General features: G+C 66.6%; 1 protein-coding gene across 1 annotated transcript; it reads left to right on the top strand.

Moving 5' to 3' along the window:
- The first annotated feature begins 3,294 nt into the window (after positions 1–3,294).
- Positions 3,295–13,722, top strand: UNC93B1 (unc-93B1 regulator of TLR signaling). The gene is made up of 12 exons (XM_075928976.2): positions 3,295–3,423; positions 4,411–4,517; positions 4,745–4,886; positions 6,230–6,383; positions 6,709–6,870; positions 7,026–7,155; positions 8,697–8,790; positions 8,957–9,081; positions 10,109–10,291; positions 10,810–11,083; positions 11,580–11,698; positions 12,078–13,722. The coding sequence occupies exons 1-12, from the start codon at positions 3,414–3,416 to the stop codon at positions 12,369–12,371; spliced, it is 1,794 nt and encodes a 597-aa protein (XP_075785091.1). The 5' UTR covers positions 3,295–3,413; the 3' UTR covers positions 12,372–13,722.
- The last annotated feature ends 1,277 nt before the right edge of the window (positions 13,723–14,999 follow it).

Genomic DNA, 14,999 nt, shown 5'->3' with positions numbered 1-14,999 from the left:
CCCCCCACCACACCCACCCTCAGAGTCCCAGCAAAAGCGCACCCCAGCCCCACCCCATCACTGCCACCTCAAGAACTCCTCGCTGTGCTCACCCGCTGGGTGACACCGAGCACGGGGCCTCGCCACCTCTGGGGCCATGCAGGGTGCCCCCCCCCCACCAGGAGTGGAAGGCTGGCTGCTCCTCGCCCCATGTGCGTACCTGCCTCGGGGTGGGGGGGGGAGGGATCCAGCCCTGGAAGCTGCTGTCTCACCCAGACTGTAGAGGGCTCCGCACCCCTAGAGCGTAACGTTCGGAGGTGGGGGAAAAGAAGCCAGCTGGGGGAGAAGCTGGCTGTCAACACTTTTGGGAGCAGGGGCAGGAAGACTCTGGGCATGGCCTGCGGTAGGGGGGGCAGAAATGCTTTGAGATGCCCCCCCCTTGCATTGTGCTGCCCCTAAGGGCTGGACTGGGAACAGCAGGGTCACTGGGTGCAGGACGGTCACGGTCCAGGGCCTGGGGAGCAGACGAAGCCACAACACCGGCCAACGGCTGGGAGCGGGAGCTAGACAAACGCAGGCTGCAAATAAGCTGCATATTTTTAAGGGGGAGGGTCATTCGCTGGTGGAACAGTTTCCCCAGGGCTGTGGTGGAATCCCTATCACGGGCCAGGCCATGTGTCAATCAAAGTGGGATGTTACCCTCCAAGTGATTGGGGGCAGGGCTAGCCGGACTAGCTGGTCACAGTGAACCCTTCTGGCCTTGGAAGTATGAATCTGCCAGCCTATTGTGTGGCTCCCTGCTAATGGCTGGGTCACAAAGGGTAACAGCCCGCTACTGCAGTCAGCTAGTGCCGCTCCTCTGGGAGCGCAGGTGCCGGGGTCCGTGCCGCAGGCTCTGGGCTCACACCCCGGCTGCCAGGCCACGTGGTGGTAGGGCCGAGGAGTTGCTGCAGGCACTGGGCTGTGCAGCTGCGGTAGAGGTTGGTGCAGCTACCTCTGGTGGAATTTCTCCCCTGAATGTTGCTTTTAGGAAACGCCACATGGACAGGACATGGCAGAGATGGCCCCAGGCTGCACACGGGCATCAGGAGATGGCAGCAGGCCAGGCATTCCCCTTGTGCAATTGCACGTTGGTAGTGTGTAATCACAGGGTTCCCGGCCCGGGCAAATTCATTCGGTGCAAAGCAAGGCCAGGAAGGGGGCTGCTGGTAGAACGCGCTGGAGGCACGGACCGCTGGGTGGGTCTCTGGATGGTCCCTCCGGCGCGGAACACCTGTGGGTCTGTGCAGCATCCCTGCAGTGCATGGGGCCCTGCCTCGCTCCCTGCACCAGCCAGAGCCTGCCCCGGAGGGGAAGTGAGAATGAAACCCGGGGGCTCTTCTGCCAGATGCAGCCCCGGAACAGGAATTTGACTCACTTCAGAGAGGGAAGTTGGGACACGTGAAAGCTGCCGAAGCCGCGCGGTGTCAGGCGGGAGAGCTGCTCCCGCCCGCTGCGAATGGCTGGCCTTTGGGCCCTGCTGAATGCACCTGCAGCTGCCCTGGAGGCAGCGTGGCAGGAATTTCCCACTGTCCTTTGGAGCTGCTCCCCTCCCAGCAGGCCATGGGGCAGCAGCACAGACCCTTGAAGTGGCCAGCAAGGGCTGCCTGGAGCAGCTGGGATGTGTCGGAGGGAGGGGTGCCAAGGCCCTGCCCCTAGTTTTAGCTTCTAGGGCCAGCCCCAGAACAGGTTCCTCCAGGGGCTAGGCTGGGGAGTGCAGGGGCAGGGGGAGGGCTGGGGTGTGGGCAGACAGAAGGGGCGGGAGGCTGGGGGAAGAGACACTGAGCAAGGGGAGATTCGGCGCACGAGGGGGGCAGTGCTGGGGCTAGGGGCGCTGCCAGGGCCAGAGGGGTTGGCATGGCTGTGGGAGGGGAGACAATGAACATGCCAAGCAGAGATGGAGCCTGTGCAATGCAGCTCCCTGCACCAGGCCACTGGGTTTGGGGGAGCTGAGTGGGGGGCGGGGGCCCTCGGTCAGCTGTGGGTTTCTAAGCCCCCTGCCTCAGGGCCTGCAGACCTGCTGGGTGCGCTCTCCTGTGCCAGCCGGTCTGCTCGTCATCTCCAGGCTGGAGTAAGGGTCCCTGTGACGGGCGCTGGCTGGACACCCGCTCCGTGAATCTGGCTCCACAGCCCAAGTGGACGCAAGCCTGTAGGGGGCGCTCTCCCCTGCAGGCAGGGCTGGCCCAGTGCCCGAGGTCAGCGCCAGGGGGCACTGTGAGAAGGGGATCAGTAGGGGGCGCTCTCCCCTGCAGGCAGGGCTGGCCCAGTGCCCGAGGTCAGCGCCAGGGGGCACTGTGACAAGGGGATCAGTAGGGGGCGCTCTCCCCTGCAGGCAGGGCTGGCCCAGTGCCCGAGGTCAGCGCCAGGGGGCACTGTGACAAGGGGATCAGTAGGGGGCGCTCTCCCCTGCAGGCAGGGCTGGCCCAGTGCCCGAGGTCAGCGCCAGGGGGCACTGTGAGAAGGGGTTCAGTAGGGGGCGCTCTCCCCTGCAGGCAGGGCTGGCCCAGTGCCCGAGGTCAGCGCCAGGGGGCACTGTGAGAAGGGGATCAGTAGGGGGCGCTCTCCCCTGGCTGTCAATGCCAAACCAATGCCCCTAGGGGGCGCTGTGCTGCAGGGAGCAGGGACTCAGTAGGGGGCGCTCTCCTCTGCTGCCAGTTTTGCCCCAGGTCAGCTCACGGGGGTGCTGTGCTGAGAACTCTTGGGGGCTCCAGGCTCCAAACGTGGCGAGCTGGTGAGAGGGTCGGGGCTTGCCATGCCCATGCTTTCGAGAAGGGGGAGCTGCAAGCGTCCATGCTGCCCCGGCCCCAGACCTAGGCTGCTCCGGCTCCTTCCCCCTGAGTCAGCCCCACCTTGCTGCCAGAGGATCAGAGTCCCTTTCGCTCCCAGCCCTGATCCCAAATTGACGCCAACACGCTGGGGAGCCAGCAACACCCAGCGCAGGTGCCTCCTTAGCTCTGCCCTGCTGGGTGCCCACCTCAAAGGCCAGGGGGTATTTGCTGGGTGAGTCCTCACTGCTGCCCCTGGGAGGGGGGGAGTTAAGGAGATGTGGGCAGAGTTAAGGTGATGGGGAGGAAGCGCCAGAGCTGAGTCCCCGCACCAGTGGCAAGTGCCCTTGTGCCATCCCAGTATTCTGGGGCAGGGGCGGTACCTGGATGTCCCTCCCCAGCCAGGCCCTGGGGGCAGGGAAGGAGGGGCGGATCGTATCCCTCTAGCTTCACCCCAAGGGGCAGCCTTGATGGGACCAACAGCGTGGAGGCCCCCTGGGCACGTCCTGCCACTTTAAGAGCTGCCCCCCCCCCCCACTTCCTCATGGCCGAAAGGGGAAGTGTTGCCCGCATCCACCCTCCCCCCCTCCCCGCCTGGCCGGCCCGGAGGCTGCAGGACTCGGCAGCACCATGGAGCCAGGTACCGGGGCTGCCCCTGCCCCCCCCCCTCCCCGCTGCCCGGCCGGGACCCCGCACCCCCGGCCTCAGCCCCACGTGCGCCCGAAGTTGGAGCCTCCGCTTGGGACAGAATCTGCAGCTTCTCGGGACTTTGTGTCCTCGGAGCTTCCTGACCCCCCCGGCCCGCTCCCGTCGCGGGGGCTGCAGATCGGGACCGAGGGGCACCGGCGGGGCTGGCGGGGGAGAGGGGGGCACTGGTGGGACTGAGGGGGGCAGGGCTGGGCTGGCAAGGGGGCTGTTGAGAGAGAGGGGGCACTAGGGAGTGTGGGGCCCAGGGCTGGACCAGTGGGAGGGAGGGGCACTCGGGGACTGGGGGGGGGGGGCCAGGGCTGGGCAGATGGGAGGGGCACTGGCAGGGCTGTGGGGGGTCAGGGCCGGGCTGGCGGGAGGGAGGGGCACGGGGGGGGGGGTCGGGGCTGGGCTGGTGGGAGGGAGGGAGGGAGGGGCTGGGGGGGGGGTTGGGGCTGGGCTGGCGGGAGGGAAGGAGGGAGGGAAAGGGAGGGAGGGACACTGGGGGGGTCAGGGCTGGGCTGGGATAGCGGGAGGAAAGGAGGGGCACTGAGGGGGTTGGGGCTGGGCTGGCGGGAGGGAGGGAAGGGGGGAGGGGGGCTGGGGGGGGCGGGGCTGGGCTGGTGGGAGGAAGGGAGGGGCACTGGGGGGGTCCGGGCTGGGCTGGTGGGAGGAAGGGAGGGGCACTGGGGGGGTCCGGGCTGGGATAGCGGGAGGAAAGGAGGGGCACTGAGGGGGTTGGGGCTGGGCTGGCGAGAGGGAAGAAGGGAAGGGCACTGGGGGGGTCGGGGCTGGGCTGGTGGGAGGAAGGGAGGGGCACTGGGGGGGTCCGGGCTGGGCTGGTGGGAGGAAGGGAGGGGCACTGAGGGGGTCGGGGCTGTGGTCTGCTCTTGGTGGCTCTTTCCCCATTCCCCTCTCTGTCCCACGTCTGTCCCTGCAGGTGGCATTGGCAACGCGGCGATGGCGAAGGACCCCGATCTCTACCAGGAGGCTCTGGGCAATGGGGTGGCTGGTGATGTGGCTGGCCTGGATGTGGGGGAGGCTCAGGTGAGCCCGAGGTCCCTGCAGACCCAGGCCGGCTGTGGGCCAAGGGCACCGTCAGTGCTCGCAGCCCCAGGGGCCCCGCCAGGCTTGAGGGTCGCTGGCCGGTTGGAGGGGGAGGGATGGAGATAAGTGTGCCGGCCCCACCGGGGAACAGCCTGCCAGCCAGGCCGGGTTAGGGGCTGACCCTGAGTCTGGGCCTGCCTCCCTCATGGCCCCCTGGTTCTCCTCAGCTGGATGACTTTGTGGGCGCCCACCCCGACTATAACGAGGAGGAGGAGGAGCGCAAGTACTTCCGCCGCAAGCGCCTCGCCGTCATCAAAAACGTGCTGGCCGCCAGCCTGGGCGGGATGCTGACCTACGGCGTCTACCTGGGTATGGCCGCCCGCTGCCCCACACCGGCCCTGCCCCCAAGCATCTACCTGGGCATGGCCCTGCCCGCTGCCCCACACCAGCCCTGCCCACTGCCCCACACCGGCCCTGCCCCCAAGCATCTACCTGGGCATGGCCCTGCCCACTGCCCCACACCGGCCCTGCCCACTGCCCCACACCGGCCCTGCCCCCAAGCATCTACCTGGGCATGGCCCTGCCCGCTGCCCCACACCAGCCCTGCCCACTGCCCCACACCGGCCCTGCCCCCAAGCATCTACCTGGGTATGGCCCTGCCCGCTGCCCCACACCAGCCCTGCCTGCTGCCCCCAAGCATCTAACTGGGCATGGCCCTGCCTGCTGCCCCACACCAGCCCTGCCTGCTGCCCCCAAGCATCTAACTGGGCATGGCCCTGCCTGCTGCCCCACACCAGCCCTGCCTGCTGCCCCCAAGCATCTAACTGGGCATGGCCCTGCCTGCTGCCCCACACCAGCCCTGCCTGCTGCCCCCAAGCATCTAACTGGGCATGGCCCTGCCTGCTGCCCCACACCGGCCCTGCCTGCTGCCCCCAAGCATCTAACCGGGCATGGCCCTGCCTGCTGCCCCACACCGGCCCTGCCCGCTGCCCCCAAGCATCTAACTGGGCATGGCCCTGCCTGCTGCCCCACACCGGCCCTGCCTGCTGCCCCCAAGCATCTATCTGGGTATGGCCCTGCCCGCTGCCCCACACCGGCCCTGCCCGCTGCCCCCAAGCATCTACATGGGTATGGCCCTGCCCGCTGCCCCACACCGGCCCTGCCCGCTGCCCCCAAGCATCTACATGGGTATGGCCCTGCCCACTGCCTCACCCCCTCCTGGCCCCATTTTCTGCTCTTCAGCCTAGCTGAGAAGCTGACTTACAGCATCTACGTGGGTCTGGTTTCCCCCCACCAGTTCTTCCCTTTTAGTCCTACCCAGTGTCCCCTTGCCTGGGCGTGATGCTGAGATATGGTGTCTATCTGCGTACAGATCTCTGTTCTGGGGCCCTCTCCCACTTCCCTCTTGCTGCTGGGTGTCACCCACAGCTTTTCCTCTGTCCCCTCTCCCCTCCCTTCGCAGGTACCTGCTGGAGGGGACTGCCTCTCCACTGCCCCTCCAATCTCAGGGGAGTGTGGGGTGGATGGGGGGCAGATTCTAAGCATCCAAAGCCCTTGGGTAGCAGCCCCCACCCCTTGCCCCTGGTAACTTCCCCCGTCCTTTCCCAGCCGCCCCATCCTGCAGGGGAGGGGCCCCGTGCCTCTGGGTCCAGCCCCCGCAGGTGCTTGTGGGCGCAGGGCAGGATTCACCCTGGCGCGTCCCGTCCCCCCAGGCCTGTTGCAGATGCAGCTGATCCTGCACTATGACGAGACGTACCGGGAGGTGAAATACAGCAACATGGGGCTGCAGGACGTCGACAGCAAGATGCTGATGGGCATCAACGTCACCCCCATCGTGGCCCTGCTCTACACGCCCGTCCTCATCCGGTACCACAGCCCCCCGAGTCCGAGAGCCCAGCCCCCGAGCCAGCCCCCACCCCGGGGCCAGACAGGAGCCAGCGTCCCCTAGAGGGGGAAGGCCCTGTGTCCCATTCCATGTCCCCCTGAGCCACCCCTCCACCGTCCTAGAGCCTGATCGGAGCTGGTGCCCACTAGAAGGGAGGGGCCCCGCTTCCCATTCCCCGCCCCTCGAGCCAGCGCCCCTGTGATGAAGAGACCCAGTCCCGTCCCGCGAGGCAGACGGAGCCGCCTGGGGGGGCCGGGGCGTAGGGTGCTGCCGCTGACCCGACTCCCCCTCCCCACGGCTGTGCAGGTTCTTTGGCACCAAGTGGACCATGTTCCTGGCCGTGGGGATCTACGCCCTCTTCGTCTCCACCAACTACTGGGAGCGCTACTACACGCTGGTGCCCTCGGCCGTGGCCATCGGGGTGGCCATCGTGCCCTTCTGGGCCTCCATGGGCAACTACATCACCCGGTGAGCTGCCCCGGGGCAGAGCCCCGCCGGCGGGGAGTGGGAATGGGGGATGGAGCTGGGGGCCCGGGTGTTGGCGTTCCTAGGGAGGGTGGGGGGGTGCTGCTGCTTCCGCCCCTCCCCCCCGCCCGCCGCACGCTCACGACTGCCCCCCGCAGGATGGCACAGAAGTACTACGAGTACGTGAACTACAAGGAGGAGCATGTGCAGGAGCAGAAGCGCGCCCCTCGCGGTGCCTACAACGCCTACATCATTGCCTTCCAGAGCCTCTTCTACGGCTGCTTCAATGTGAGGGGGGCCGGGCACGGGGGAGCCGGGAGGAGGGCTGGATACGGGGGGCACTGGGGGAGAAGGGAGGGGGGCTGGGCACAGGAGGGGCACTAGGAGAGCAGGGCTGGGGGCTGGGCACAGGAGGGGCACTAGGAGAGCAGGGCTGGGGGCTGGGCACAGGAGGGGCACTAAGAGAGCAGGGCTGGGGGCTGGGCACAGGAGGGGCACTAGGAGAGCAAGGCTGGGGGCTGGGCACAGGAGGGGCACTAGGAGAGCAGGGCTGGGGGCTGGGCACAGGAGGGGCACTAGGAGAGCAGGGAGGGGGGCTGGGCACAGGAGGGGCACTAGGAGAGCAGGGAGGGGGGCTGGGCACAGGAGGGGCACTAAGAGAGCAGGGCTGGGGGCTGGGCACAGGAGGGGCACTAAGAGAGCAGGGCTGGGGGCTGGGCACAGGAGGGGCACTAGGAGAGCAAGGCTGGGGGCTGGGCACAGGAGGGGCACTAGGAGAGCAGGGCTGGGGGCTGGGCACAGGAGGGGCACTAGGAGAGCAGGGCTGGGGGCTGGGCACAGGAGGGGCACTAGGAGAGCAAGGCTGGGGGCTGGGCACAGGAGGGGCACTAGGAGAGCAGGGCTGGGGGCTGGGCACAGGAGGGGCACTAGGAGAGCAGGGCTGGGGGCTGGGGGCTGGGCACAGGAGGGGCACTAGGAGAGCAGGGAGGGGGGCTGGGCACAGGAGGGGCACTAGGAGAGCAGGGAGGGGGGCTGGGCACAGGAGGGGCACTAGGAGAGCAGGGCTGGGGGCTGGGCACAGGAGGGGCACTAGGAGAGCAGGGCTGGGGGCTGGGCACAGGAGGGGCACTAGGAGAGCAGGGAGGGGGGCTGGGCACAGGAGGGGCACTAGGAGAGCAGGGCTGGGGGCTGGGCACAGGAGGGGCACTAGGAGAGCAGGGAGGGGGGCTGGGCACAGGAGGGGCACTAGGAGAGCAGGGCGGGGGGCTGGGCACAGGAGGGGCACTAGGAGAGCAGGGCTGGGGGCTGGGCACAGGAGGGGCACTAGGAGAGCAGGGCGGGGGGCTGGGCACAGGAGGGGCACTAGGAGAGCAGGGCTGGGGGCTGGGCACAGGAGGGGCACTAGGAGAGCAGGGCTGGGGGCTGGGCACAGGAGGGGCACTAGGAGAGCAGGGCTGGGGGCTGGGCACAGGAGGGGCACTAGGAGAGCAGGGCTGGGGGCTGGGCACAGGAGGGGCACTAGGAGAGCAGGGAGGGGGGCTGGGCACAGGAGGGGCACTAGGAGAGCAGGGAGGGGGGCTGGGCACAGGAGGGGCACTAGGAGAGCAGGGAGGGGGGCTGGGCACAGGAGGGGCACTAGGAGAGCAGGGCTGGGGGCTGGGCACAGGAGGGGCACTAGGAGAGCAGGGCTGGGGGCTGGGCACAGGAGGGGCACTAGGAGAGCAGGGCTGGGGGCTGGGCACAGGAGGGGCACTAGGAGGAACGGGGAGACACCCCTCCTGCACACACTGACAGGCCGGCCTCCCCTGCTGCCCGTTGCTGTGTTCCAGCTGAGCTTCGTCTGCGCCCAGATGCCCACCCTCTTCTTCCTGAATTCCTACCTGTACGACCTGAACCACACGCTCTACAATGTGAAGAACTGCGGTGAGTGGGCGCCTCCTGCTGGCCGAGGGGCAGCGACCCAGCCAGCGCCTGCTGCCTCCTCCCGCCCCCACGACTGGCCTGGCGCCAGCCTGGCCGCTTCCACTCCCCCTCACCCCAGCACCCCTGGCTTGTCCCCTGCCGGCTGTGACGCGTGTTTGCTCCCCAGGCACGCTGAGCAAAGGCATTCTGCTCGGCTTCAACGCCACCGTGCTGCAGAGCCTGCCACGCAGCATGAACCTCATCATCGTCGAGAGCGTGCTCATGGGCACAGCCTTCCTCTCCATGCTCATGGTATGGCCTGGGGGGCGGGGCCTTCCTCTCCATGCTCATGGTATGGCCTGGGGGGGCGGGGCCTTCCCCTCCATGCTCATGGTATGGCCTGGGGGGGCGGGGCCTTCCCCTCCATGCTCATGGTATGGCCTGGGGGGGCGGGGCCTTCCCCTCCATGCTCATGGTATGGCCGGGGGGGCGGGGCCTTCCTCTCCATGCTCATGGTATGGCCTGGGGGGCGGGGCCTTCCTCTCCATGCTCATGGTATGGCCGGGGGGGGCGGGGCCTTCCTCTCCATGCTCATGGTATGGCCGGGGGGGCGGGGCCTTCCTCTCCATGCTCATGGTATGGCCTGGGGGGGCGGGGCCTTCCTCTCCATGCTCATGGTATGGCCGGGGGGGCGGGGCCTTCCTCTCCATGCTCATGGTATGGCCTGGGGGGGCGGGGCTTCCTCTCCATGCTCTTGGTATGGCCTGGGGGGGCAGGGCCTTCCTCTCCATGCTCATGGTATGGCCTGGGGGGTGGGGCCTTCTTTTCCATGCTCATGGTATGGCCTGGGGGGGGGGGCCTTCCTTTCCATGCTTATGGTATGGCTTGGGGGGGCGGAACCTTCCTCTCCACGCTCATGGTATGGCCTGGGGGGGGCGGGGCCTTCCCCTCCATGTTCATGGTATAGCCTGGGGGGGCGGGGCCTTCCTCTCCATGCTCATGGTATGGCCTGGGGGGGCAGGGCCTTCCCCTCCATGTTCATGGTATTGCCCGGGAGGGTTGGGCCTTCTGCTCCATGCTAACAATGCAGACCAGTAGGGGGAGCTCTCCGGGTGCTGCCCCAGGTGGGTGCAGTGGGGTCAGGCAGCCCATGGTGGGAGCTGGACTGGAGCTGGGGAAAGGGGCAGTTGGTGGAGAGGGGGATTGTTCTCCTCAGGGCTATGCCCCCCCCCACATCAGCCTGACCCACAGCCCTAGCCGGCTGCACCCATGGCGCCGTTGGGGTGGATCCCTGCCGTGCTGGGCTGCAAGGTCTCCCCTACTCGCCCCCCCGCCCCAGGTGCTGATCCTGTGCGGTTCAGCCTATCGCCCCACGGAGGAGATCGACCTGCGCAGCATCGGCTGGGGCAACATCTTCCAGCTGCCCTTCAAGCACATGCGGGACTATCGCCTGCGCCACCTCTTCCCCTTCTTCATCTACAGCGGCTTCGAGGTGCTCTTCGTCTGCACCGGCTTCTCCCTGGTACGCCCGCGCCCCTCTGCGGATTGGGGGGTGTAAGTGAGGCGTAGGCACAGGCAAGGGGGGGTACAGTGATCTGAGGGGGCTGGGCACAGGCAACGGGAGTACGGTGCTCTGGGGGCACTGGGCACAGGCGAGGGGGATACAGTGATCTGAGGGGGCTGGGCACAGGCGAGGGGGATACAGTGATCTGAGGGGGCTGGGCACAGGCGAGGGGGGTACGGTGATCTGAGGGGGCTGGGCACAGGCGAGGGGGGTACGGTGATCTGAGGGGGCTGGGCACAGGCGAGGGGGGTACGGTGATCTGAGGGGGCTGGGCACAGGCGAGGGGGTGGAGCTGTGTATATCAGGAGGGCAGAGGGAAATGGCAGGGTGGGGTGCATTCACCTGAGGACTGGGAGAGCGAGGGGGCTGGGCCGTGCAGGGGAGCAGGGGTTGGGGGGGAGCCCTGCACTGGGGTGGGGCTGAGGGTGGGGGAGGGGAGCCATGCCACGCTAAGCAGCACCTGCGCCTCCCCCCAGAATTACGGCGTCTGCGCCATCGGCCTGGAGAAGCTGGCCTACATCCTCATGGCCTACGGCTTCTCGGCCGCCGCCTGCTCCAGCCTGGCGCTGTCCATGCTGCGCCTGCCCCGCCAGGCCCCGCTGCTGGCCGGCGCTGCCACCCACGCCCTCCTGCTCATCGGCCTCTTCTGCTGGGAGCCCCGGCACGGCGATCCGTCCCAGGCCCCCCTGCTCTACCTGGTGGCCGCCCTCTGGGGACTGGGCAGCGCCCTGAACAAGACCAGTCTCAGCAGTGAGTGTGGGGGGGTCAGGAGTCGTGGGGTGGACTCTGGGCTCTGTCTGTTGCTCTGTGTGTCTCTCTCTCACTCACAAACACACACACGCACACACACACACACACACACCATCACTCCCTGTGAAGCACACACCCCACTGCTCCCTGGGACGGACGGACACACACACACACACACACTCTCTCTCGCTCCCTGGGAGAGACACATACAGCACCTGTCAGGCTATGCCCCCTATAGCCGCTAGGAATGGGCGGGGCAGTGAAAGCTGCGGGTGCCTTCTGGCGTGCGAGGTGCCGGCGACGCTGCCTTGTCCCACTGGCAGCCCAGGTGGCTGGAATGGGGGCAGGTCCCGGCACCACGGGGTGGGCTCTGAAATGGGGCTTTGGAGCCGTCTGTGCAACGGGGAGACCCTCAGCCCCAGGTTAGCTGGGAACGGTGACCCTGTCCTGTAAGGGGGAGGAGCCGCTGGCTGTCTGTCTGTCTGTCCCACCGCAGCGCTCCTGGGGATGCTGTACCAGGACAAGGAGCGCCAGGACTTCATCTTCACCATCTACCACTGGTGGCAGGCGCTGGCTATCTTCGTGGTGTACCTGTGGTCGGGGCTGCCCATGAAGGTAACGGAGGGCTGCTGCCAGCCTGCTCTCGGGTGGGGCAAGGAGGCGCCGGGGGCTGGGTTCCTGGGGGGCACGGGCCGAAGCTGCAGGACTGGTGTGGGACAGGAGCGATTTTCCCCAGCCATAGAGGCAGGGGGCCCTGGAGGCTCAGGGAGATGGGCTGAGTCTGTCCTTCGGCTTTCGATCACGTGGGTCACTGACGGGCCTGTGCCTGGCTCAGTCTGCACAAGCCCTTCCTGGGATTCCCGGGGGGTATGTTGGAACCCCCCTCACCCGCCCAATGCCACATGACCTGCTGACTGCTCCGGAGGCTCACGTGTGTGGGGCGGGGGAGATTCCAGCCCCACCCTTGCTCAACACGCCCTCTCCCCTCCCCCAGGCCAAGCTGTCCATCATGCTGCTGACCCTGCTGGCCTCCGTGGTCTCATACCTGTGGATGGAGCACAAACTGGTGGGGCACGTGATCTACCGTGTGCCCAAGATCCCCAAGCCGCGGCACAAGGTGCGGGGCTACCGCTACTTGGAGGCCGAGAACTCGGACGAGACGGGCTCGGAGGGGGAGGGGGAGTCGGAGCAGGACAGCGACGGCTCCCAGGGGGAGCAGGCCGGGCGCCGGCGGAAGTGCGCTTATGAGCAGACGCTGGGGGAGGAAGAGGAGGAGAAGGTGGACTAGCCGCCCCACCCCCATGCCTGCATCCTTCACTAACTCACTGCAGCTTCCCTCCCATGTCGCTCACTGAGTCTGGTGCTGGATTGTCCCCCCGCTGCCCTGTGCCAGCCTGGTCTGGCGGCGTCCCCTGCCCTCTCGCAGGCCTGGAGGCAGAGCGGGTACCCACGTGCCAAGGCGACCTGCTGACTATTCCAGAGGCACTGGGGTTCTGCCACGACTCCCAGGCCGTGTCCCAGGGCCGGCTGGCAATGCAGCTGTTTAGCATCAGGCCCTCTGGCCTGCCCCCCGGCATGCCTCCTGCACTACTGGGGTCTCCTTTGTGCTGCTGGAGCTGGTCAGGAAACAGGCCTGCTCTCCAGGGGTAGGCACTGGCTTGTCAGCCCCGGCCTGTGCGTGGTGCTGTCGCTAGGGGGCCCGGCCCAGCCCTGGGAAGTGGGCAGCGGGGATGTTCCCATCTGCCAAGAGCAGCCGGCGCTTTTCCCGGCACAGCCAGGGCCCACAGACAGGGACAAGGCCTGGCCCGCATGGCTCTCCTGGCAAAGCGAGAGCGTGGACCAGAGAGCCCTCTGCCAGCCCTCCCTTCCACGAGGGCCTCACCCTGCACTGCAGTGTAGCACCCCTCGGGCAGGTACCCTGTGAGCGGGGAAGCCCACGAGGCCAGGCCAGTGGGGGTGCTGGGGCTGCAGTGCCCTGCCCCACAGCACGGGGGCTGTGAGTTCCTGCTGCAAGCAAGAAGCAAAGCAGGCTGAGGCTTCAGGCCCTTCCCCTGCCCGCACTGTGTGGATCTGGGCTGTGGGGAATGCGGCTTGGGTCCTGTGGGGGCAGGTCACACGCAGGCCAGATGCCCTGGCACCCTGGCCCAGACCAGCAGGTGCACGTTGGGGCCCACAGCTACCTCACCAGGCTGGCTCCCTGGCCTCTCCTGAGGAGCCCCGAGGGCAAGGGGGACCGTGTGAGTGATGGGGAAGGTTCCGTGGTGGCTGTTGGACCGATGTTGGGGGGGACGACAACAGTTGGGGTGATACGGAAGGTTCTATGGTGGCTGTTGGAGCGATGTGGAGGGGGGAACAGCCGTTGGGGTGACGTGGAAGGAGCCGTGGCAGCTGGGACTGAGTGGGTGGAGCTGGGAGGAGACACAGCTGGAACCTCTGGAGGGGGAAGCGTTGGTGACAAACCACCCAGGAGAGTTCTGCTAGGGTCAGACGGTGTGAGGGACCCAGGGCAGCTGCCAGGACAAGGATGAGAGCGGAGAGGGGCAGAGCAAAGGGGGTTGTGCCTGGCCCAGCACTGTGCCCAGGGCGGCTGGGTGGCCCTTGCTGCCTGACTCCTGCCACACTAGTAGGTACAGCTAGTGTGCGGGGTCACACCGCATGGCTCCCGGAACACTCCAACTCATCATGCAGTGACCCCAGCATGCACCCCCACACCGGACCAGGCCCTGCGCTGGCCCCTCCCCCGACACTGGAGGGGGTCCCATGCCAGCATTCTCCCTAAATAGTTTGGGTCCTCCTCCCCCGCATGGCTGGGTCTCACGCCGGTCCCCTCTCTGTACCCAGTCAGATTCCACACTAGCCCTCCCTCCGCCCCCACTGCAGGTCCCTCTCACTTCACACTCCAGCTCCTCCTCTGAGCCCCCTCCCTTTCAACTCCAAGTGTCACCCGCACACACTTGCAGCAGGTCCCTGGCCCATGGGAGCTGGTGCTTCCCCAGGGCTGAATCTCTTTTTCACACCCCTCTGATTTGCTACTTGACTAAGTGCCTCAGGGATTCGGCGCCTCTGCCTTGGCAGAATGAATCAAGAATCAAAGGACATGAAGAGAAGAATGTCATGTGTTGCTTAATCAAACATCTAGCCAGAGGAATTGGAATAAATTTGATCTCGGTGCTACTGAAACCCAATGTTTCCTCTAATTTTTTTTCCATTTGTATGCAGAATAAATTTTGTTCTGTGCACCAAGATATGTGCAGATGTGCACCACCAGAGGACACACACTGCCAGCTGTGGGCACTCTGCTAATCAGCTGGGCAGCACTGGACTCTCTCCTGGGGGCTGCCTAAGTGGGCCGCTGATGGGAACCCTGCTGAGACCCAGAGGGATGAGTCTCACAGCTGGGTGTTAAAATCAATGGTGATAGCCTATTTAGGAAGGATTCAGTGAGCAAAAGGGGGGAGGAGGGACCCTCTGTGTCAAACCTGGCATGTCCTGTTTTCAAGGCACCAATAACATGGAAGAAAAGGACCTTGAATGCTTATGGGTCCTAACTGATAAAGCTCACACGATGGCCATAGGCTGTGAGTTTATGTGAGCCTGTAGTACCTGGGGGCCCAGGTCCAGCAAAGTTCGGGGCTGGGTCTCCCCTGGCCCCACCTACTGCCTCCATGCAATTTAATGCCCCCCCCCCCCCCCCGCCTGGGGATTTCATCTCTCCCCTGGCCCCACAGGGAAGGGGGGCTGCCTCTGTGCACTGCAGAGTCCTGTGGGGGCAGCACATGGAGACCCCACCCTGGGGCTGCAGGGATGCTAGTGCTGGGGGGCCACTGGTGGCCGCAGGACCCCGTGGACCATTTTAAATGGCCCTGGGGGCAGCAGGCAGGGCCAGGGACAAACCGGGGGGTAGGGGGGAGTATGG

This window comes from Pelodiscus sinensis, chromosome 5 (assembly GCF_052426305.1).
Source record: "Pelodiscus sinensis isolate ZL-2025 chromosome 5, ASM5242630v1, whole genome shotgun sequence".
NCBI classification, from domain to species: domain Eukaryota; kingdom Metazoa; phylum Chordata; order Testudines; family Trionychidae; genus Pelodiscus; species Pelodiscus sinensis.
Note: the sequence above shows the minus strand (reverse complement) of the source record. Positions and strands in the feature narration are given on the sequence as shown.